General features: G+C 44.8%; 2 protein-coding genes across 2 annotated transcripts; both read left to right on the top strand.

The window, feature by feature from the left end:
• The first annotated feature begins 1,160 nt into the window (after window positions 1-1,160).
• LOC110485134 (cytosolic non-specific dipeptidase) lies at window positions 1,161-6,175 on the top strand. Its single transcript, XM_021556206.2, has 12 exons — window positions 1,161-1,291; window positions 1,473-1,601; window positions 1,742-1,885; window positions 2,097-2,259; window positions 3,145-3,233; window positions 3,410-3,607; window positions 3,700-3,784; window positions 3,992-4,152; window positions 4,433-4,597; window positions 4,777-4,918; window positions 5,441-5,588; window positions 5,764-6,175. The coding sequence occupies exons 2-12, from the start codon at window positions 1,473-1,475 to the stop codon at window positions 5,834-5,836; spliced, it is 1,497 nt and encodes a 498-aa protein (XP_021411881.1). The 5' UTR covers window positions 1,161-1,291; the 3' UTR covers window positions 5,837-6,175.
• A 41-nt stretch (window positions 6,176-6,216) lies between these two features.
• Window positions 6,217-14,843, top strand: LOC110485118 (beta-Ala-His dipeptidase). The gene is made up of 12 exons (XM_021556194.2): window positions 6,217-6,369; window positions 7,085-7,225; window positions 8,771-8,914; window positions 9,040-9,202; window positions 11,192-11,280; window positions 11,546-11,743; window positions 11,839-11,923; window positions 12,714-12,874; window positions 13,306-13,470; window positions 13,876-14,017; window positions 14,111-14,258; window positions 14,381-14,843. Exons 1-12 carry the CDS (start codon window positions 6,343-6,345, stop codon window positions 14,445-14,447), a joined length of 1,530 nt encoding a protein of 509 aa, XP_021411869.2. The 5' UTR covers window positions 6,217-6,342; the 3' UTR covers window positions 14,448-14,843.
• The last annotated feature ends 9,051 nt before the right edge of the window (window positions 14,844-23,894 follow it).

Here is a 23,894-nt window from a genome sequence, read left to right as displayed (position 1 = left end):
GGGTGATTGAGGGGGAACCAATTATCTCTTGGCTCCACAATGTCTGTGTGCCAGTCACTGTGTCTCCGTGAGCTTGTCCAGAATGGGAGTGTCTAAAATGACAATTGATATATATCCTAATGTCTTGGTACTATGTTGTACCAAGAACGAGAAGTAGAACCTCGTTTTAGGAGTGCAAACTGAACGATAATTTATAGCTAATGCTGTCTGGCTATGGGATACTCCTCTCTCAAGTAAAGTCTTCCTTTGTAATGTTCCTAAGATCTGTTATTCGTCATGTGAGTTCAGATGGGTGTGTCTTGGCTATAAATGATACTAAGAACTGTTTTGTAAGCACTCTCAGAGAATTCATTTATAGACACTGAATTGATCTGAGAGTCACAGGGTTGTGATGGAGCTCATAATAATTAAAGATGGACTTTATGATAACTCTGACTTGTGTGGTGGTTTGGTCTCATGATTTGGTAAATACAGGAAATTTCCACTACACCTCCACTGTGCTCTGTTTATCAATGGAAACATGCATAGCCTCTAGTACATCCTAGAATCTCCACGTACGCCAGAATTTCAGTAAGAAATGTCAGCATGGTTGATAATGAGGCCTCTACTGTATTATAATTTGAGTTTCAGTTTTTGTTTGCTGTTTCGTTCATCGACATGTTTGTTATTTTTATTTGTAGACTCCATTCTGATCCTTACTCCTCCGCCACGAGGAGTAAGCACCGGCCAAGGCTCAGGCTTTAGAAAGAAAAGTATTTTAGATGTGTGGGAAATATAATCCATTACTCTATAATAAGGCCTAGGTCAGGAGCTATGCAGAATGTAGACCTACATGTTTTACTCTATAACGTTTCTATTTTGTATAATGTGGCCAGCCGTTTATTAAACCCTGCCAGAAGTTATGCTTCCAGTGTTGCAGGTGAACAAGTGTAGTTCTTCTACAACTCCCCTGTTAGGCCATCTGTTTTTTAAGGCCTACTAAGGCAAGGCCCCACAAATTACCGGACTAATCAATCCTTCACTGTATTTTGTTCATTACTTAATGTTGTTCATGTCGAGGGGACACAGCATGCATTCTTTCTTGGAGTTGGATCAATTGTGCCTGTCAGCGAGAAAATCTAATTTGTCAGGTTTCTTGGCTTCTCTCCAGGAAAGGCTTGACCTCGCGACCCTTCCCATCAGGAGGTGAGCCAGTTACCAGAGGTATAAAAACCCTGTGTGTCCCCGGAGACTCCAGTGGGTTCTGAAGACAAGGGCAACATTAAACAAGTACCAAACTTACCAGGCTACGGTAAGATGCATTTTATTTGTCGTTATAGTTTAAAAGTTGAAGAACAGAAGAGTGGTGAGACATAATGAGATGTAACAATTAGCTTTTTAAGATGTAATCATTTGCTAATTAATGTCTCTTATTAAATTGCTTTCATCATTGCTTAATTTTCAGTGAATAAATCCTTCTATTCTTTCTAGAGATGACGATCTGGCAACTGCCTTCCATGCTCCTTGTTGTTATATCAAGTGTCTCTCCTCATCCTCATCACTTATTTGAGTATGATGAGCTGAGCCAATATGTTGACAGCCATCAGGAGGAATATGTACAGGCAAGTTTCTAAACAGAATAATGATGTTGTCTGTTTTATTATCTGATAATACAATATTCATTATAAATAAATACTCTGTGTGTGTGTGTGTGTGTGTGTGTGTGTGTGTGTGTGCGTGTGTGCGTTTGTGTGTGTGTTAGACTCTGAGGGACTGGGTTGCTGTAGAGAGCGACTCCAGTGATGTCTTGAGGAGGCCAGACTGCCATCGCATGATGGATATGACGGCTGAGAAACTACAAGCCATGGGAGGGAAGGTGGAACTGGTGGACATCGGCATACAAGAGGTCAGTTTTCTGAAATGTGGTCAACTTAATGATTATGTTATATGATCTTATTGTTTGCTTTTAGCTTAGTCTTTAGAGTCCTTTAGTGGCATATCAGACTGGTTTGCAGAAAGCAATACTGAAAGTTGGGTGTTAACAGAAATGCTCCCTGCCTTGCAAACTGTATTCAGGTCATTTTCTGCATCTATCGTGTCTTTATCACCATGCTTAGCTGCCTGATGGCAAGACAGTGGCCTTACCCAAGGTGGTGACAGCCCAGTTTGGCAGTGACCCCAGTAAGCAGACAGTCTGTGTGTACGGACATGTGGATGTCCAGCCCGCTAAGCTAGAGGACGGCTGGGCCACTGAACCCTACAACCTGACCGACATCAACGGTAGGCTATGGCTTCCAACAGTAGTCTATGGTATCCAACAGTAGTCTATGGCTTCCAACAGTAGTCTATGGTATCCAACAGTAGTCTATGGCTTCCAACAGTAGTCTATGGCTTCCAACAGTAGTCTATGGTATCCAACAGTAGTCTATGGTATCCAACAGTAGTCTATGGTATCCAACAGTAGGCTGTGGATTCCATCGGTTGGGTATGGCTTTCAATGGTAGGCTATGGGTTCCAACAGTAGACTATGGGTTGCAACAGTAGGCTATGTTCCAAGGGTAGGTTATAGGTTCCAACTGTAAACTATGGATTCCAGGCGTTCACAATCACAGCAATCAAATCAAATCAAATTGTATTAGTCACATGTGCCGAATTCAACAGGTGTAGGTAGATCTTACAGTGAAATTCTTACTTATGTGCCCCTAACCAACAACGCAGTTTTAAAAAATACGGATAAGAATAAGAAATAAAGGTAACAAGTAATTAAAGAGCAGCAGTAAAATAACAATAGCGAGACTATATGCAGGGGGGTACTGGTACAGAGTCATTGTGCGGGGACACCGGTTAGTTGAGGTAAAATGTACATGTAGGTAGAGTTATTAAAGTGACTCGTGAAATGTATTATAAGGATTTTTTACAGTGCTTTACATTAATCCATTCTAGACTCAACACACAGAAACATCTATCTACAACTAACAGCCATGAGATATTGTAACTAACGTGAAGGAATGAAGCAAGTACTTGGGTGTGGGATGATTTTTACCATACATGTTTTCAACCAATGTCATGTAACTGATGTAACTGATACATGCATGTTAAATGTCAATGTAAGGTGAACAGAATGGACATTTATTTGAAAATAATGACTTTGATTCTACCCCTAAGGACACCTCTACGGCAGAGGGGCGTCTGACAACAAGGCCCCTGTCTTAGCCTGGATACATACAGTGGAGGCCTATCAGGCCCTCAGCATTGTGAGTGTCCAGTAAGAAGAGATATCAGAGTGAACTCATAGGAGATGTAGAGACATAAGACGTGGTGAAACAAGTTAAGTTGCAGTCTATCTGCCCATTATTAATGAGCCTTCCTTTGTTATAACATTTTTTTCCCCCTCCTCCTCCTCTCCACCCCCTGCCCTCTCCCCATGCAGGACCTGCCAGTCAATGTGAAGTTCATCATCGAGGGAATGGAGGAGACCGGGTCCAATGGCCTGGACGCCATGATCGTGGCGCAGAAAGACACGTTCTTCTCCGATGTCGATTACATCATCATCTCAGACTGTGGTTGGCTGAGCCGACGCCCCGCCCTCACCTACGGGACCAGGGGGAACTGCTACTTCTTTGCTGAGGTAGGACGTGCTGGGGGCATTTCCAATTCTGTGGAACGTAACTTTTTCAAGATCATTAATGAATAGCAATGGTGACTTTGTATGTTTGCTAGGTAGAGGGCCCAAAACAGGACCTACACTCAGGGGTGTATGGAGGTACAGTTATAGAGCCTATGACAGATCTGATCGGCATATTGGGTGAGTTTTTAACCTCTTTGAGTGACAGAATATAATACTATCTTAACACCTACGGTATAGCTATCTCTGGCTCATGTTTGCACGCAAAGCTATAGTTCGTGTGTCTGTGTGAGCTCTCTATTGGCACAAATAATAAAGTATTAGATGTCCCTACAAATGTGTGTCTATAAGGACTGCGTGTGTGTGTTGGCCTATGTCTCCCCCCAGACACACTGATCAGCCCCAGTGGAAAGATCCTCATTCCAGGCATCAGAGAGGCCGTCGCCCCACTCTCAGACGAAGAGTGGAAGATGTACCAGGACATTGAGTTTGACATTGAGAGCTTTAAGTCCAAGATTGGCGTCAGCCAACTCATGTACAGCAACAAGGTGATGCACAGGGGAGTGGATAATTTTTTTTTGTTCTTTTAAGGTTTTCGCTCCTCCTATCTCTGTTTCTCTGTTTGTATATAGCCAGCATGTATATAGCCTCGTTATTGTTAATTTTTGTTATGTTTTTTTTATTGTGTTATTTTATTGTCTTTTATCCATTTTTACATTTTCGTACTTTTTAACTGCCTTGTTAGGAAAGGGCTCATAAGTTAGCATTTCATGGTAAAGTCTGCACTTGTTGTACTCGGTGCATGTGACAAATAAGAGTTGATCTCAGGTAGATCTGCTGGCCCATCGTTGGCGTTACCCTACCGTTACCATCCATGGAATCGAGGGAGCCTTCTCTGGCCCTGGCTCTAAGACGGTCATCCCTGCTAAGGTCATTGCCAAGTTCTCCATCCGACAGGTCCCCAACATGGACCCAGCAGTGGTCAAGAAACAGGTGGGTGGTACACGCCTCTCACCCAGTGCATTGTGCAGTTGCAACAAACACAGTTACATGCAGTTACACACAGTTCACACACATTTCTGGAATTGTTCTCACTATTTCAGTTTGGTTTCAGTTAATGAAATAGACGTGAAGACTGCATGTATGCCTGTTACATATTTGTTCTGTTGTAGGTCACAGACTACCTGTACTCTGTGTTTGCCAAGAGAAAGAGCCCCAACAAGCTGAAGGTGACCATGATCATCGGGGCTAAGCCCTGGTTAGCAGACACCAAGCACCCCCTGTACGAGGCAGGGAAAGCAGCCGTGAAGAGAGGTACAGTTAGACAACTCTGCTCTGGAGATGTTCAGAGGACGTTTCATATGCTGTGTGTGTGTCTGTATGAACAGTGGTCACAGGGGTAATGATTACTGTATTGTAGCTGACTGTGGACATTTATTGCACAACAGTAGCTTCACAGTCATAGGCCTATCTGTAGTTGTTAGAGTTAAGATACCAGACATAGATACATATCCTTATCGCTAAATGAAGCCAGTGTGCTGTGGTTCTACTGTAGACCTATCAGTGGTTAAGGCATGACAGTGCAGCGGTATTGTCATGTTTTGTGTAGCAGAAAGGACTTGGAATGACAATCTCGCGAAGAGGTAGCCCTGTCTGAGGCTTGTATTCCCAAATGACACCCTTGGACCTTGCAGAGGTACTCTTGGTCTAACGGTTAAGATATTGACTTGGTGAGCAGGAGATCTGGCTTCTAATCCCAATGGTTGCAGTTGGTTTTCCTCTACTGCAGGTATAATGCATTATGACGCAGTCAGACTTGTCATTGTTTTCCTCTAGTGTTTGACGTGGAGCCAGACCTGATCCGTGAAGGGGGAACCATCCCCATCGCCAAGACCTTTGAGGACGTGACCGGGAAGAGCATCATCATGATGCCTATCGGAGGCTTCGACGACGGCCTCCACTCCCAGAACGAGAAGATGAGCAGGTTAGCCTTTAAATATGCTAATACTGTACTGTATGTATACATTTTTTAACCCTGAACATTTATAGATTTTTACCCATGCACGCACGAACACACACACAGATGTATCAACAGTCTTATTTCTGTTTAAAGGATTGGTTGAGGACATACTGTTTTCTCTCACCCATTCCTTTCCCAGGTACAACTACATAGAGGGGACCAAGTTGTTCATTGCGTACCTTCATGAAGTGGCCCATCTCAAGAAGGACTGAGAGCACCTCTTTTCATCACCACTGTTAAAAGACAGTTCTATAATGTGTATCTTGTATGTGATCCCATCAGTGGAGTCTGGCTTTGTTTAGCTTTTTTCCTGACGTTAACTTGTAACTTTTCTGGATTCTTTCCCTCTAAGCAAAACATTCCAGAAACCCTGTGAGTTCTTGGCATCTGATATAGCCTCAACACTCTGCCTCTCTCTCTCTCTCTCTTTCTGTATCTTTCTTCCTCCCTCACTTTCCTCCATTCTCTCTCAATGTCTCTCTCTCTCATTTTCTCTCTCGTTCACACACAAATATCTACATGAAACAGCAAATAAATCTGGTTTGACGCACTATATGTTTCCTTAATCTTTTTCATCTGGGATTCTTTAGAAATAACATTTTCAAGTGTTAACCAATATATAAAAACTGTTTCACAATACCACCACACCACCAAGGCATAAAAGTAGCCACAAAAACCGAGAGCAGCAAAATTGCAGTTCTCTCTTTATGTCTGGCACATGGACACTCTTTTCGTCGGCATTATGGTGAGTCTTTACTATTTTAGCAAAACATGTATACATTTTTCCTTAATTAAGTGCACTACAAAGACTTTGTCGTGGAAAAACAGAAGTGGCTGCATGTTCATAGATGGTATGAGGAGGAAGAAGGGTGAAATTACTTAACAGAAAAATGTGTCTGATATTGAACATCAATATGATTGTATGATGATCTGAGTGGAGTGTGTATGCATGCATAACAGGCTTTGCATGAGCAGCTAACCTTGCTGGTGTAGTGTACTGTAGCCTAGACATTGTTAAAACAGTATTATGGCATCACCAACTGTACCAACTTCTGGGATCATCCTTCCCGGTCTCTGTATTAGTTATGTTAGAAAGTTAAACAGTAATCCCAGTTGAGACAGTGCTAAGTCGCGTGTTGTGTCATACTGCACCCTGATCTTTGATCCTCGAGTCCAATCAAGTCAATCAGATACCAGAGACTGCCTACAACCATAGAAATTGAATTACTAGAACAGACAATTCCATTCAAGTCACTGCTGTGTGTTGTTTTGGAATTCTATTTCTATGCCCCTACACTCTCTGGAGGAACATGGAAATCTAAACTCCCCAAACCACCCAGACCTGTACAAGTAGAAGCCAGTAGAAAGGGATTGTGGCAAATATTGCTACATTATGGAGTAAGTTATTACTTGGTTATTTTCATCACTGGCTTCCTGTGGCATCTTACTCTCCCTCACAGACAAAGTTCATTGTTGTTGCATTCTTGTTACTCCACACATCGGTTTCCTCTTCGTCCTCCTCTTCCTCTTCTCCTGGAGCAGCAGGCATGTTGAAACAACTGTTTCAATACATAGATGACCACCAAAATCAGTTTGTTCAGGTGAGGAACGAGCACTATTATGACATTCTACTTGGAGTTGGGACTCATGCCTACTCAATTCAATTCAAGGGCTTTATTGGCATGGGGAACATGTGTTAACATTGCCAAAGCAAGCGAGGTAGATAATGTATAAATAAAGTGAATATATAAAGTGAAATAAACAATAAAAATTAACAGTAAACATTACACATACAGAAGTTTCAAAACAATAAAGACATTACAAATGGCATATTATATATATACAGTGTTTTAACAATGTACAAATGGTTAAAGGACACAAGATAAAATAAATAAGCATAAATATGGGTTGTATTTACAATGGTATTTGTTCTTCACTGGTTGCCCTTTTCTCATGGCAACAGGTCACAAATCTTGCTGCTGTGATGGCACACTGTGGAATTTCACCCAGTAGATATGGGAGTTTATCAAAATTGGATTTGTTTTCGAATTCTTTGTGGATCTGTGTAATCTGAGGGAAATATGTCTCTCTAATATGGTCATACATTGGGCAGGAGGTTAGGAAGTGCAGCTCAGTTTCCACCTCATTTTGTGGGCAGTGAGCACATAGCCTGTCTTCTCTTGAGAGCCATGTCTGCCTACGGCGGCCTTTCTCAATAGCAAAGCTATGCTCACTGAGTCTGTACATAGTCAAAGCTTTTCTTAATTTTGGGTCAGTCACAGTGGTCAGGTATTCTGCCACTGTTTACTCTCTGTGTAGGGCCAAATAGCATTCTAGTTTGCTCTGTTTTTTTGTTAATTCTTTCCAATGTGTCAAGTAATTATCTTTTTGTTTTCTCAGTGATTTGGTTGGGTCTAATTGTGCTGCTGTCCTGGGGCTCTGTAGGGTGTGTTTGTGTTTGTGAACAGAGCCCCAGGACCAGCTTGCTTAGGGGACTCTTCTCCAGGTTCATCTCTCTGTAGGTGATGGCTTTGTTATGGAAGGTTTGAGAATCGCTTCCTTTAGGTGGTTATAGAATTTAACGGCTCTTTTCTGGATTTTGATAATTAGTGGGTATCGGCCTAATTCTGCTCTGCATGCATTATTTGGTGTTCTACGTTGTACACAGAGGATATTTTTGCAGAATTCTGCGTGCAGTCTCAATTTGGTGTTTGTCCCATTTTGTGAAGTCTTGGTTGGTGAGCGGACCCCAGACCTCACAACCATACTCTCTGTTACTGAACTGTAGAATGATACAAATAGAGATGTTTTTGTGCTGTAGCGAGGTGAATAGAGAGAAACCAATACAAAATAATGAGAGAGAGAGAGAGAGAGAGAGAGAGAGAGAGAGAGAGAGAGAGAGAGAGAGAGAGAGAGAGAGAGGCCAATAGATAGTGAAAGAGATTGAAGGGAAGTGGTTTAACACTTTCATGATAAATACTGTGATCACTGATTAAACCATCAAAATGATTCTGAATGTGGGTCAGTGGTGCTGTTGCAGTGTTCTCTGCACGTATCCCTGCCCTAGACAGTCTATGGCTGTGTCCAGTTATTATTATACAATCTATGAAATATTCTGACCCTCTCCTGGTTGGTGCCTGACTCAGAGGCTGAGGGAGTGGGTTGCTGTTCAGAGTGACTCAGGAGATCACACAAAATGGGGAGAAGTTGAAAGGATCCTGAACATGACAGCAGTGAGGATCCAAGAGATGGGAGGCACAGTGGACATTGCAGATGTAGGCACTCATCAGGTAGGCTACAATACACACCACCAGTCAAGTGTATTATTCTCCAGATAATGTCACACAATTGGGTGTAATAATTTGTCTTAAAATACCTTTTAAAAAGAATGTACCTTTCCGGTCTATCACATAAGCTGCCCAGTGGGGAGACTGTGTCACTTCCACCGGTGATACTGGCTGAGTTTGAGAGGGACCCAAAGAAAGCTACTCTCTGTATCTACGGCCATGTGGATGTCCAGCCAGCCAAGATGGCGGATGGCTGGACCACTGACCCCTTCAATCTAACAGAAATCAAAGGTATTGCTGCATGTTACATGCCATGAATGGAGGGGTTTGATGTACAGTGCCTTGCGAAAGTATTCGGCCCCCTTGAACTTTGCGACCTTTTGCCACATTTCAGGCTTCAAACATAAAGATATAAAACTGTATTTTTTTGTGAAGAATCAACAACAAGTGGGAGACAATCATGAAGTGGAACGACATTTATTGGATATTTCAAACTTTTTTAACAAATCAAAAACTGAAAAATTGGGCGTGCAAAATTATTCAGCCCCTTTACTTTCAGTGCAGCAAACTCTCTCCAGAAGTTCAGTGAGGATCTCTGAATGATCCAATGTTGACCTAAATGACTAATGATGATAAATACAATCCACCTGTGTGTAATCAAGTCTCCGTATAAATGCACCTGCACTGTGATAGTCTCAGAGGTCTGTTAAAAGCGCAGAGAGCATCATGAAGAACAAGAAACACACCAGGCAGGTCCGAGATACTGTTGTGAAGAAGTTTAAAGCCGGATTTGGATACAAAAAGATTTCCCAAGCTTTAAACATCCCAAGGAGCACTGCAAGCGATAATATTCAAATGGAAGGAGTATCAGACCACTGCAAATCTACCAAGACCTGGCCGTCCCTCTAAACTTTCAGCTCATACAAGGAGAAGACTGATCAGAGATGCAGCCAAGAGGCCCATGATCACTCTGGATGAACTGCAGAGATCTACAGCTGAGGTGGGAGACTCTGTCCATAGGACAACAATCAGTCGTATATTGCACAAATCTGGCCTTTATGGAAGAGTGGCAAGAAGAAAGCCATTTCTTAAAGATATCCATAAAAAGTGTTGTTTAAAGTTTGCCACAAGACACCTGGGAGACACACCAAACATGTGGAAGAAGGTGCTCTGGTCAGATGAAACCAAAATTGAACTTTTTGGCAACAATGCAAAACGTTATGTTTGGCGTAAAAGCAACACAGCTGAACACACCATCCCCACTGTCAAACATGGTGGTGGCAGCATCATGGTTTGGGCCTGCTTTTCTTCAGCAGGGACAGGGAAGATGGTTAAAATTGATGGGAAGATGGATGGAGCCAAATACAGGACCATTCTGGAAGAAAACCTGATGGAGTCTGCAAAAGACCTGAGACTGGGACGGAGATTTGTCTTCCAACAAGACAATGATCCAAAACATAAAGCAAAATCTACAATGGAATGGTTCAAAAATAAACATATCCAGGTGTTAGAATGGCCAAGTCAAAGTCCAGACCTGAATCCAATCAAGAATCTGTGGAAAGAACTGAAAACTGCTGTTCACAAATGCTCTCCATCCAACCTCACTGAGCTTGAGCTGTTTTGCAAGGAGGAATGGGAAAAAAAAATTCAGTCTCTCGATGTGCAAAATTGATAGAGACATACCCCAAGCGACTTACAGCTGTAATCGCAGCAAAAGGTGGCGCTACAGTATTAACTATTAAGTATTAACTTAAGGGGGCTGAATAATTTTGCACGCCCAATTTTTCAGTTTTTGATTTGTTAAAAAAGTTTGAAATATCCAATAAATGTCGTTCCACTTCATGATTGTGTCCCACTTGTTGTTGATTCTTCACAAAAAAATAAAGTTTTATATCTTTATGTTTGAAGCCTGAAATGTGGCAAAAGGTCGCAAAGTTCAAGGGGGCCGAATACTTTCGCAAGTCACTGTACATCCAAAATAATAACATGAGCTGGACAAAAATAAAGTCCATTTTGAGGGAACGTAATGTCCACTCACTGTTTTACTGGGCCAAAATGGGATATTTTAAACAAATCAGTTTGATTACTTAGAGAAAAGAGGAATGTCAACTCACTGTTTTGCTGCTTCCGTACGGGATCTTTTAATAAACCTTAGATGATATAATCACAACCAGTTTGCCTGCCTGTTATTCATAGGCCAGCTTGAGCTAGCTAATGTACCCTGGTATTACAAATGTGACAATATGAGAATGATGGTGGCTCAAGATTTTGGTTCCCTAGGTAACCTGTATGGGCGAGGGGCCACGGACAACAAAGGGCCGGTCCTGGCCTGGCTTCATGCTGTTGAGTCCTACCAGGCCACAGAGAAGGTTAGGATTTGCCCTGAAACAGCACAGCTGAAATCTGAATCTTAATGTTCTGCTTGTAGTCTCTAGTTAGTTTTCAGACATTAATAACCATTGCTGTGTATTGCTTTACATAGCAATGGTTATTAAAGGTATTCTGTAATGCATGTATCATAACCTCAATGTTTGGGAAAATCTGTGAGTCTGTGGGATTGTAGTGGAGTCAAACAGTATGTGAATAAGAGAAGGGTCACTGACTGGTAGGATTGCCTGGATTTATTGATTTCAGGAGATACCAGTGAATATAAAACTCATCATTGAGGGTCTGGAGGAGGTGGGCTCATACGGTCTGTTGGAGTTGACCAGGAAGAGAAACGACAGCTTCTTTGCAGATGTGGACTTCATAGTGATCTCTGACAACGTGTGGGCGACCAGAAACCCAGCCCTGACCTATGGAACCAGAGGGAGCAGCTATTTCTTTGTGGAGGTGCTGACATAGCTTATTTGATTGGTCAAATAAAAATATGACACACTCTACCAGGGCACCATTTGTTCAGTATCTTCCTCTGTTATGTGTTTCAGGTTGATGGCCCTAAACTGGACTTCCATTCTGGAGTGTATGGGGGTTCTATCCAGGAGCCCATGTCAGATCTGATAGCCTTACTGGGTGAGTGTTACAGGAATTAAATTCCTCTATGTTTTAATACCCAATTAAAATTAAACACTCTGTCAATTCATAAGAATTTGTAAGACTCTTATTTGTATAAAATGGACAGAGACCAGTCTTTAAAATCAACCAGCTACGTTTATTCTCGAGAGTACTGCCCATGATACATTTTACCACAGGTTATAAACTGAAAATGACGTCGCGTTTTCTAACTGTTCTCTTCTTCTTCTTGACACTGGTACAAAGGCTGTACAGTTCTCAAGCCTTCCCACATCGTCTATCCTTACTAAGATCATTTACGATCAGAGCCAAGGTCTGCCTGTGTAGATAAGCCTTCTAGCCAGTCTGGCTATAAGTTCATTCATTTCTACCAAGGAACAGACAGTCATTGTTCTAATTCTTGATTATATTTACACACATTATATTCAGTACTAGGATTATAAAGACAATTCATACATATACAGTGATATAATAGTATTCTGATTAGTAAGTCCTGATTGAAATGTATACATAATTAGTCATTATTGATAAAAATTCCCTTAACAGTGAGATACAGAGGCGTTTGACTGACAGCTCTATCCAATCATCAAGAAAAGATAGGCGCAACTCTCTTGTCTGATAGTAAAAAATTATCATTTCATTCCGTTATAGTTAAGGCCAGAAGTCCCTGCACCAAGCAAAAAAATAAGATAAAGGTGTACGTGAGCTAAGGTGCTTACCCAAACTCGGTTCTAGTTAAAACATGTTTCATTCCAAAATGTCTTCATTATTTCTTATTCCTCCCAAACAGGAAGTCTGTTGGACCACACAGGTAAGATCCTGGTTCCTGGGGTCACTGATGATGTCGCGCCCCTCACTGAGGATGAGAGGAAGCTCTATGACAACATTAGCTTTGACCTGGAGGAGATGAAGAGTGTGGCTGGGGTCAAACACTTCCTACAGGACACTAAGGTACTTATGGTACTTATGGTCATTGTCATGCCAAACATTGATAATGGCATAACAACCATTGGAGTTGGCTATACTATTTTTTAAATTGTACCTTTATTTAACTAGGCAAGTCAGTTAAAAACTAATTCTTATTTTCAATGATGGCCTAGGAACAGTGGGTTAACTGCCTTGTTCTGGGGCAGAACAACAGATTTTTACCTTGTCAGCTCGGGGATTCAATCTTGCAACCTTCTGGTTACTAGTCCAACACGCTAACCACTAGGCTACCTGCCGCCCCATACTAAACTAATCTGGGCGTGAGGAGGAAGACATGTTTTGTCAGTGGGTTGTGTAGAAGTCGATGTTTGACAGAGGGTGATTACTTTTTTGGGGATACACACTATCTGAGCTGTATAACATGATACAAACAAAGTGAGTTAATATATATACAGGAGGAAGTCCTCATGGCTCGATGGCGTAACCCATCCTTGTCCATCCACGGGATCCAGGGGGCCTTCTCAGAACCAGGCACCAAAACTGTCATCCCCAAACAGGTCACAGGGAAGTTCTCCATCCGACAGGTCCCCAACATGGACCCTCCAGATGTGGAGAGGAAGGTAAGAGTATCTACCTGTCATGGTTTGAATGACAGGGGTAGCACGCTTGGGACAGGAGAACACCCATAACAAACCCTTTAAGGATCAAAATACATGCACGCAACCCCCATAACCCCCACAACCCCTGCAACCCCCGTAAACCCTGCAACCCCCATAACCTCTGTAACCAGTGAGTGAGTAGTAAGTGATTATAAATTGCTCTGGATAAGAGCGTCTGCTAAATTACCAAAATGTAAATGTATTGGTCTCTGAGTAAGTGTACAGTATAGAAATGTTGGCCCGCTCTATCTTGGGCACTCCAAGAGTCAATGTGTATATTTAAAACCCAGAGACCAATGTTAACATAACCACCCTCTTTAAGCCTCCATGTCAAACTCTCCCCTGTCACAATGCCATGTTTCACAGGTGAAGGAGCACCTTCAGCAGGTCTTCTCCACTCTAAAAAGCCCTAACAGGCTGAGGGTGACCGCAACTGTTGGGGCTAAACCATGGGTGGCTAACCTGAAGAACCCACAGTACGTTGCCGGACAAAGGGCAGTCAGAGAGGGTCAGTTGTAGAGGCCATTTACATAACCTCTCTCATTTGAAACCATGTCTAACTTCATTGTTTAAGTTAAGATGCGGTTTACCCTTGTGTTAGTGTTTGGAGTGGAACCGGAACTGATCCGTGAGGGCTCCACCATCCCTATCGCTCAGAACTTCCAAGAGGAGACAGGCAAGAGTGTGATGATGCTGCCTATAGGAGGCCATGATGATGGAGAGCACTCTCAGAACGAGAAGATCAGCAGGTAAGAGGAGATAGGATTCCATGCGTTTCTCCCCTAAATTAGTTTTACATTTTTTACATAGCAGATGAATCATGGCAAACATCATCTTCAGTAAAATACTGAATATTGTTTTTCTCTCTCAGGTACAACTACATTGAGGGGACGAAGCTGTTTGCTGCTTATTTTTATGAGCTTTCACTAGTAAAGTAGGTGCAGGATATATTTCTATCCAAGCTGTGACCATGATAAATATGCTGTAGGGGACAGCATTGTGCTACTTGAGTGCCCGGGTTTCCGTCAATAATGTTTGATTCCATGCTGTGACTCCACTCTCCCAGGGTGTCTCAGGGGGAGTGGGATATGCAACCAACACATGTCCATTTCACTACACAATGGATAGGTTACACACTTGTACATGTGTGTAACAGGAAAAATATAACCACCCCTATTCGACCTTTGAACAGGTATTATTACATAGCCTGAATGAGGGTTATTGCATAAGTACAACATTTTAGCCCCCTCTAGAATAACTATTTCTACTATTTGTATTTGTTGCATGTATTCTACTGTGGATTAACTAATAAAGGGGGCAAAGACAAATGGTGACATGTCTTGTGAAATCTTTGTATTTGTCAGAAGGTGGGTGTAGCTGGTGCATGAAGTCAGGCGCAGGAGAGCAGAATGAGTGAGCAACGTACTTTACTCAAAATAAAGGCACAAGGTAACAATACACTTGACCAACAATAAACGGTAATCAAATACGCACGGGTGAAAACACCACCCGTCGAAATCCAGCCGTAACGTACCGAAAGAACATAGAAACAATCATGCACAAAAACATGGGGGAAACAGGGTTAAATACACTAAAAGGTAATTGGGGAATGAAACAAAGTGGACAAAATAAATGGAAAATGAAAAGTGGATCAGCGATGGCTAGAAGACTGGTGACATCGACCGCCGAATGCCGCCTGAACAAGGAGAGGGACTGACTTCGGCGGTGACAGTACCCCCCCCCCCCCCCCCCCCCCTTGAAGAATAGCTCCAGCAGCGTGCCGACACCGACCTCGGGGACAACCTGGGGGATGACCTGGAGGGCGAGGCGCAGGGCGATCCGGATGGAGATGGTGGAACTCTCGTAGCATCAATGGGTCTAACACGTCCTCCACCGGCACCCAGCATCTCTCCTCTGGACTGTACCCCTCCCACTCCACGAGGTACTGAAGACCCCTCGCCCGACGCCTCGAATCCAGTATGGATCGAACTGCATACGCCGGGGCCCCCTCGATGTCCAAAGGGGGCGGAGGAACCTCCTGCACCTCAGACTCCTGGAGTGGACCAGCCACCACCGGCCTGAGGGGAGACACATGGAACGAGGGGTTAATACGGTAATCGGGGGGAAGCTGTAACCTGTAACAAACCTCGTTCAGTCTCCTCAGGACTTTGAATGGCCCCACAAACCGGGGGCCCAGCTTCCGGCAGGGCAGGCGGAGGGGCAGGTTTCAGGTCAAGATCCAGACCCGGTACCCCGGTGCCGGGACCTCACTGCGGTGGCGATCTGCACTGGTTTATAGCGCGCCTAAACCGGGTCGTCCACCGCAGGAGCCTCAATCTGGCTCTGGTGCCAAGGCGACAGAACCAGCTGGTACCCCAGTACGCACTGGAAGGGGGAGAGGTTAGTGGAGGAGTGGCAGAGCAAGTTCTGGGCAATCTCTGCCCAGGGCATGAATGCCGCCCACTTCCCCGGCCGGTCCTGGCAATTAGACCACAGAAACCTACTCACATCCTGGTTCACTCTCTCCACCTGCCCGTTACTCTCGGGGTGAAATCCCAAGGTAAGGCTTACCGAGACCCCCAGAAGTTCCATGAACGCCCTCCAGACCCCTGGCGTGAACTGGGGACCTCGATCAGATACTATGTCCTCAGGCACCCCGTAGTGCCGGAACACTTGTGTAAACAGGGCCTCCGCAGTCTGTAGGTCCGTAGGGAGACCGGGCAAAGGGAGGAGATGGCAGGACTTAGAAAACTGATCCACAACGACCAGGACCGTGGTGTTACCCTGTGAGGGAGGAAGATCCGTTAGGTAATTACGAAATCCACCGACAGGTGCGACCATGGCCGTTGTGGAACGGGTAAGGATTGTAACTTCCCTCTGGGCAAGTGCCTAGGGGCCTTACACAGGGCGCACACCGAGCAGGAGGAAACATAAACCCTCACGTCCTTAGCCAAAGTGGACCACCAGCACTTCCTACTAAGACAGCGCACTGTCCGACCAATGCCCGGATGACCAGAGGAGGGTGACATGTGGGCACAATAGATCAAACGGTCACGGACAGCAGATGGACATTGGAGGGGAGTGGGATCTGTATGTAACGCCTGCTCGATGTCCGCGTCCAGTTCCCACACTACCGGTGCCACCAGGCAAGAGGCCGGGAGTATGTGGGTGTGATCCATGGGCCGTCTGCTGTGTCATACATCCGGGACAGTGCGTTTGCCTTCGCGTTCTGGGAACCTGGTCTGTAGTATAGGGTGAAAACAAAACGGGTAAAAAACATGGCCCACCTTGCCTGGCGAGGGTTCAGTAGCCTCGCTGTCCGGATGTACTCCAGATTGTGGTGGTCAGTCCAGATGAGAAAAGGGTGTTTAGGGTGTTTAGCCCCCTCAAGCCAATGTCTCCATGCCTTCAAGGCCTTGACGACAGCCAACAGCTCCCGGTCCCCCACATCATAGTTTCGCTCTGCTGGGCTGAGCTTCTTCAAGAAGAAGCTCAGCCCTATCCCAGCCTCGGACATGTCCACCTCCACTATGAACGCCAAAGAGGGATCCGGAAGAGCCAGCACGGGAGCCGAGGTAAACAGATCCCTCAGTTGACTAAAAACCCTGTCCGCCTCAGCTGGCCGCTGCAAACGTACCGGTCCCCCCTTCAGCAGTGAGGTAATGGGAGCCGCTACCTGACCAAAACCCTGGATAATCCTCCTGTAGTAGTTGGCAAACCCTAAGAACCGCTGCACCTCCTTTACCGTGGTGGGAGTTGGCCAATTACGCACGGCTGAAATGTGGTCACTCTCCATCTCCACCCCTGAGGTGGAAATGCGATACCCTAGGAAGGAGACGGACTCCTGGAAGAACAGGCATTTCTCAGCCTTGACATACCGGTCATGCTCCAACAGGCGACCAAGCACCCTGCGCACCAGGGACATATGCTCGGCGCGTGTAGAGGAGTATATAAGGATGTCATCAATATACACCACTACACCCTGCCCATGCAGGTCCCTGAAAATTTTGTCTACAAAGGCTTGGAAGACTGATGGCGCATTCATCAATCCGTACAGCATGACGAGGTACTCATAGTGCCCTGAGGTGGTACTGAAAGCCGTCTTCCACTCGTCTCCCTCCCGGATACGCACCAGGTTGTAAGCGCTCCTGAGATCTAGTTTGGTGAAGAAGCGCGCCCCGTGCATTAAATCAATCACTGTGGCTATGAGCAGTAGCGGGTAACTATACCTCACCGTGATCTGGTTCAGACCCCGATAGTCAATACACGGGCGCAGACCTCCCTCCTTCTTCTTCACGTTAAAGAAACTCGAGGAGGCGGGTGAAGTGGAGGACCGAATGTACCCCTGATGCAGGGATTCGGAGACATATGTTTCCATAGCCTCCGTCTCCGCCTGAGAGAGAGGATACACGTGACTCTTGGGAAGTGCAGCGTCTACCAGGAGATTCATCACACAATCGCCCCCGTCAATGGGGTGGTAATTGAGTCACCTTCCTTTTGGAGAAGGCGAGAGCCAAATCAGCATATTCAGGGAGAATGCGCATGGTGGAGACCTGGTCTGGACTTTCCACTGTAGTAGTACCAATGGAAACCCCTAAACACCTCTCCGAGCACTCTTGCGACCACCCCGTGAGAGCCCTCTGTGGACAAGAATCAGTGGGGTCATGACACACTAACCAGATAGGCCCAGCACCACAGGAAACGCATGAGAGTCAATAAGGAAGAGACTAATTCTGTCCGGTGACCTCCCTAATCAACCCTGACCCTAATGGTCGACTATCTAAGGCGTGAACGGGGAAGGGAACAGCCAATGCGATCCCTAAACGATACCCAGATGAACCAACCCGGCACCGACCGGCAGTGTGACTTCTACGGCCACAGATGGTGCACGAGCTGGAACCCCCTTTGGTCTCCCTGCGCGCCGCGCCTCCCAGCTCCATGGGTATCAGAGAGGGGGTGCGGGGGGATGGAACCAAAAGACTCCGATCTGAACGTCTGCGAGTAGCCAGCAGGTTATCCAGCTGGATGGACAGGTCCTCCAGGTCCACTGGTCGAACGTGAGGGTGGTGTCTCTGCAGGCCAACTCCCGACTGCAGCGCAGACTGCAGCAATAATGCTCGATCAGAGCCCTGTCGTTCCATCCCGCGCCGGCAGCCAGGGTCTGAAACACCAGGGAGAACTCCTGGGCACTCCTCGTCCCCTGCCTCAGATGCAAGAGGCGTTCACCTGCCGCTTCTGGGCAGTCTTCGACCACTCACCCGAGGGTAGAGCGGCGGGTGAACGCCTCTTCCATCTGAGATGAACTCCTCAAACTGGTCCAACGCCGCATCTCCCTCTCTCCACAAGGCGTTGGCCCACTCCGGGGCTTTCCCGGTGAGGCACGAGACGAGAGCGGACACCCTCTTACGGCCCAAAGGAGCAGGGTGGACGGTTGCCAGGTATAAGTCCAGCTCCAGGGGGTGTGAATTGGCGGCAGAGAAGTCAGGCACAGGAGAGCAAAAACTGATTTTCAACAGCGCACTTTAATAAACAAAACCAGCGTGAACAGAACAATAAATAAATGGGTAAACAAAACCCGTTACCCACCAGCATGATCGTGCACAAGCACTACAATAAACAATTCCGGACAAGGACATGGGGGAAACAGAGGGGTAAATACACAACATGTAATGATGGAATTGAAACCAGGTGTGTAGGAAGACAAGACTAAACAAATGGAAAATGAAAGGTAGATCGGCAATGGCTAGAAGACCGGTGACGTAGACCGCAGAAAGCCGCCCGAACAAGGAGAGGGACTGACTTCGGCGGAAGTCGTGACACTGGGGCTCTGTTCACAAACAAACAGACCCGACAGAGCCAGGTCAGCAACACAATTAGACCCAACCAAATCATGAGAAAACAAAAAGATAATTACTTGACACATTGGAAGAATTAACAAAAAAACTGAGAAAACTAGAACGTTATTTGGCCCTAAACAGAGAGTACACTGGCATAATACCTGACCACTGTGACTGACCCAAATTTAAGGAAACCTTTGACTATGTACAGACTCAGTGAGAATAGCCTTGCTATTGAAAATGGCCGCCGTAGACAGACCTGGCTCTCAAGAGAAGACAGGCTATGTGCACACTGCCCACACAATGAGGTAGAAACGGAGCTGCTCTTCCTAACCTCCTGCCAAATGTATGACCATATTAGGGACACAATATTTCCCTCAGATTACACAGACCCACAAAGAATTTGAAAACAAACCCAATTTCAATAAACTCTCACATGTACTGGGTGAAATACCATAGTGTGTCATCACAGCAGAAAGATTTGTGACCTGTTGCCACAAGAAGAAGGCAACCAGTGAAGAGGACTGCCTTAACTAACATCCACATCTTTGTCGCCCAGGGAACAGTGGGTTAACTGCCTTGCTCAGGGGTTGAAAAACAGTTTTTTACCTTGTCAGCTAGGGATTCGATCTAGAAACCTGTCAGTTACTGGCCCAGCACTCTAACCACTAGGCTATCTGCCACCACATCATTGTAATTACAACCCATGTTTATGTTTATTTAGTTTCCCTTTTGTACTTTAACTATTTGCACATAATATGACATTTGAAATGTCTTTATTCCTTTGGAACATTTGGAAGTGTAATGTTTACTGTTTAATTTATATTGTTTATTTCACTTTTGTTTATTATCCACAACACAATTAACACTCAAAGAAATACAAATATGGTTAAACATCTATTAAAAACACAACACCAAATCTTCCTCCTGTAACGGCTTCAGTCCAACAAACAGGACGAAACTGTTCGGAAAAATGGAATCCACAAAATATTCACACACCATAAACAGAAAAACATAGATAAACTAACATAGACAACCCACCCACCCACGCCTTGACCATACTAAAACAAAAGACAAAACAAAGGAACTAAGGTCAGAACGTGACACCTCCACAGTAACTAAACACAACAACCTCTGAATAACCCATATGCTCATAAACAGCCCAATGTTATTAACCAGTTTGTAATAGGCAAACTCAACCCTCAGTCTCGCTGCCAGCATGCCCACCACGTCCACAGACCCCTGTCCCCGAATACTGCCTTTTAGTGTCTTCCAAATTGCTAATTTAACTTACTAGTTAAGTAAGAGAACTACACCCCTTCAACTAAACCTGCGCATTGGCCCAAATATAAACATTTGGGAAGAGAAAATCTTTCCCAGAGCTGAGAACCAGCTAGTGATCAGGTCAATCATCCTGACCAACCTGGAACACTGTGAAAACAGATGTGCCAGAGTTTCAGAACAGATAGCCCTCCCCAGGGCAGCAGGGTAGCCTAGTGGTTAGAGCATTGGACAAGTAACCGGAAGGTTGCAAGTTCAAACCCCCGAGCTGACAAGGTACAAAACTGTTGTTCTACCCCTGAACAGGCAGTTATCCCACTGTTGGGTTAACTGAATTTGTTCTTAACTGACTTGCCTTGTTAAATAAAGGTTCTAAAAAAACAGTAGGATCCAGGTATGCCAGATGCATGCTGGTGGCTATAATGTAGCTCCATGTATTATCCTCCATTGGAGGTCAGCTGTCCTCTTATCAATAGGCAGTTTATATAAAGACCACCAACAGTCTTCTGGGGAGGCACCGCACCTAACCAAACACACCCTCCCACCTCGTTGATTTGACACTTTTACACATATTATGTACATGGCTTTCCTTCCCACCGCCTTGAACTCCCCCAGTTCCAGGATATCGAAAGAAAACAGCATCCCCACATCCTCCTCTAATGCACATTCGCATCAGATGACCCAGCTTGGTACATCCCACACCTAACAGGCATGAACGTAGGCTGGCTGAACCCATAGCATGGGACTGGATGACAGTGTCATAAAAAAGAGGCTCTTCAAAAAGCCAAGTCCCTGGTGGCATGCCGGCCTTACGGGACTTAGCGAAACTCTCCAAGCCTACCTAACAAACTCATAGAATGGAGTCAGACCAGACAAATAACCCCCCTCTAGATTTAAGAGGAAATGGTGCTTGTCTAAGCCCAAACAACCTGTTCTCCTCATCAATGTGTAGGCTGTGTTGACCCAGCTAGAACTGTCACTGTACAACAGTCTCTGGGCTGTTAGAACCGTCACTGTACAACAGTCTCTGGGTTGCTTGAAGCCGGAAAGCCATGATCCTAGAAGAAATGTCCACCAGGCCTTACCCACCCTTGTGCAGTGGCAGGTACAGGGCTGCAACTTTAATCCAATGTTGTCCAGACCAGAAGAAATTGACAAGGGTCCTCTGAAGCTCTTGTATCAGCTGTAACATCATTAGCCTGTGCCACAGGGTAGAAGCAGCTAGGTTATTGGCTATTAGCACCATTTCCCTATAAGACAGCTGGGGTAGCACCCATTTCCACCTAGACAATCAGGTACACACCTTCTTCAATACACCCTCTCAGTTCTTTTTTGAAAGACACCAGAGCCTAGAAAAAAAAACAAAGTCTTCATCCCATCTCTGCTCCACTGGAGCCCCCCTGGTAACCGTGGAGCGGACCCTATCTGAAGCCCCCCTGGTAACCGTGGAGTGGACCCTATCTGAAGCCCCCCTGGTAACCGTGGAGCGGACCCTATCTGAAGCCCCCCTGGTAACCGTGGAGCGGACCCTATCTGAAGCCCCCCTGGTAACCGTGGAGTGGACCCTATCTGAAGCCCCCCTGGTAACCGTGGAGCGGACCCTATCTGAAGCCCCCCTGGTAACCGTGGAGCGGACCCTATCTGAAGCCCCCCTGGTAACCGTGGAGCGGACCCTATCTGAAGCCCCCCTGGTAACCGTGGAGCGGACCCTATCTGAAGCCCCCCTGGTAACCGTGGAGCGGACCCTATCTGAAGCCCCCCTGGTAACCGTGGAGCGGACCCTATCTGAAGCTGACCTGCCCACAGCGAGTCACTCTTTTCCCAATTAACTCTAGCTGAGGAGGCTCCCTCATACTCCTTCATGGCGTTTGAGAGAACCTCAACATCCTCACCCCCTGTAATAAGAATGATCACGTCATCAGCATAAGCAAACAGTATTATCGTAGGACCCTTCATAACCTCTGGCACAGAGAAACCAGTAAGCCTCGCACTTAAAAAACAAAGCATTGGTTCAATTGCCGGACAATATAACTGTCCTGAAATTGGGCAGCCCTACCTAATACCCATATGGACAGGGATGGGACAGCTCAAACCACCCCCCACCTTCACCATACATGAGGCCCCAGTGTAGAGTAAACTCATTCAAGACAAAAAAAAACATCCACAAACCCAAAGGCTTTCATTGTTTTGAACAAGTACTGGTGGTCCACACGGTCAAAATCCATCTCCTGATCCAAAGAAAGCAAACCCACATTCACATCAGACAGTTTACAAATGTCTAAAACATCTCTTATTAGAAACAAGTCATCAACAATAGAGCATTCAGGTACACTGTAAGACTGGTCCTTGTGGACCAACAGCCCTAGTTATTCTTTCAACCTGTTTGAGAGACACTTAGATATAATTTTATATTCTGCACACAGCAATGCAATAGGTCGTCAGTTTTTTTAAAAGAGCCAAATCCAAAAAATAAAAATGTAGCATAGTTTTGTTTGATAAAATACATTTTGATATTCAACTGTAGGAACTGGGTTCTCCAGTTTGAACCCCTGCTGTGTCTGGCTCCACACCCATCCCACCCGGCCATCTAGATGTGTGAAAGTTAGAGTATAAGCTAATAATCCATCATGACATTCCTGGGAGTGTGTTAACTTACATTTTATATTACCATATCATTTTTGTATGTTCTCTATAGTTATGTACTTCAAAATGTATCAATTGACCATTTTGGCACATTTGGGCAGACTTGATACAAAATATTATCCAGTATTGAAATGCTTCACTGGATCAATCTGATACATTGCACATACATTGCAGCCATATAGTGGCCAAAATCTAAATTGCGCCTACACTGCAATAATACATTCAGGCCTTTCTCTTGCATTTCAAAGATGATGGAACAAAAGAAAACAAAGCAACACATGTTTTTTTGTTTGTATTAACTTTTACCATATCTAATGTGTTATAGTTTCCTACATTCATTTCACATTTCCACAAACTTCAAAGTGTTTGCTTTCAAATGGTATCAAGAATATACATATCATTGCTTCAGGTCCTGAGCTACAGGCAGTTAGATTTGGTTATGTCATTTTAGACGAAAAATGCAAAAAAAAGGGTCTGATCTTTAAGAGGTTTTAATTAAAGGGTCAGGAAACTAATGTAAATGTGATATTTCAGTTTATTTTTAATACATTTTCAAAAATGTCTAAAAACATGTATTCACTTTGTCATTATGGGGTATTGTGTGTAGATTGATGATGGATTTTA

This window comes from Oncorhynchus mykiss, chromosome 2 (assembly GCF_013265735.2).
Source record: "Oncorhynchus mykiss isolate Arlee chromosome 2, USDA_OmykA_1.1, whole genome shotgun sequence".
Lineage (NCBI taxonomy): Eukaryota > Metazoa > Chordata > Actinopteri > Salmoniformes > Salmonidae > Oncorhynchus > Oncorhynchus mykiss.
This window is presented reverse-complemented; position numbering and strand designations above follow the sequence as displayed.

Coding starts and splice junctions, on each gene's coding strand:
- LOC110485134 (XM_021556206.2), top strand. CDS start 1,473: ATGACGATCTGGCAACTGCCTTCCATGCTCCTTGTTGTTATATCAAGT. Junction 1,602..1,741: donor ATCAGGAGGAATATGTACAG/GCAAGTTTCTAA, acceptor TGTGTGTGTTAG/ACTCTGAGGGACTGGGTTGC. Junction 3,785..3,991: donor AGATCTGATCGGCATATTGG/GTGAGTTTTTAA, acceptor GTCTCCCCCCAG/ACACACTGATCAGCCCCAGT.
- LOC110485118 (XM_021556194.2), top strand. CDS start 6,343: ATGGACACTCTTTTCGTCGGCATTATG. Junction 7,226..8,770: donor ACCAAAATCAGTTTGTTCAG/GTGAGGAACGAG, acceptor TGCCTGACTCAG/AGGCTGAGGGAGTGGGTTGC. Junction 9,203..11,191: donor CAATCTAACAGAAATCAAAG/GTATTGCTGCAT, acceptor TTGGTTCCCTAG/GTAACCTGTATGGGCGAGGG.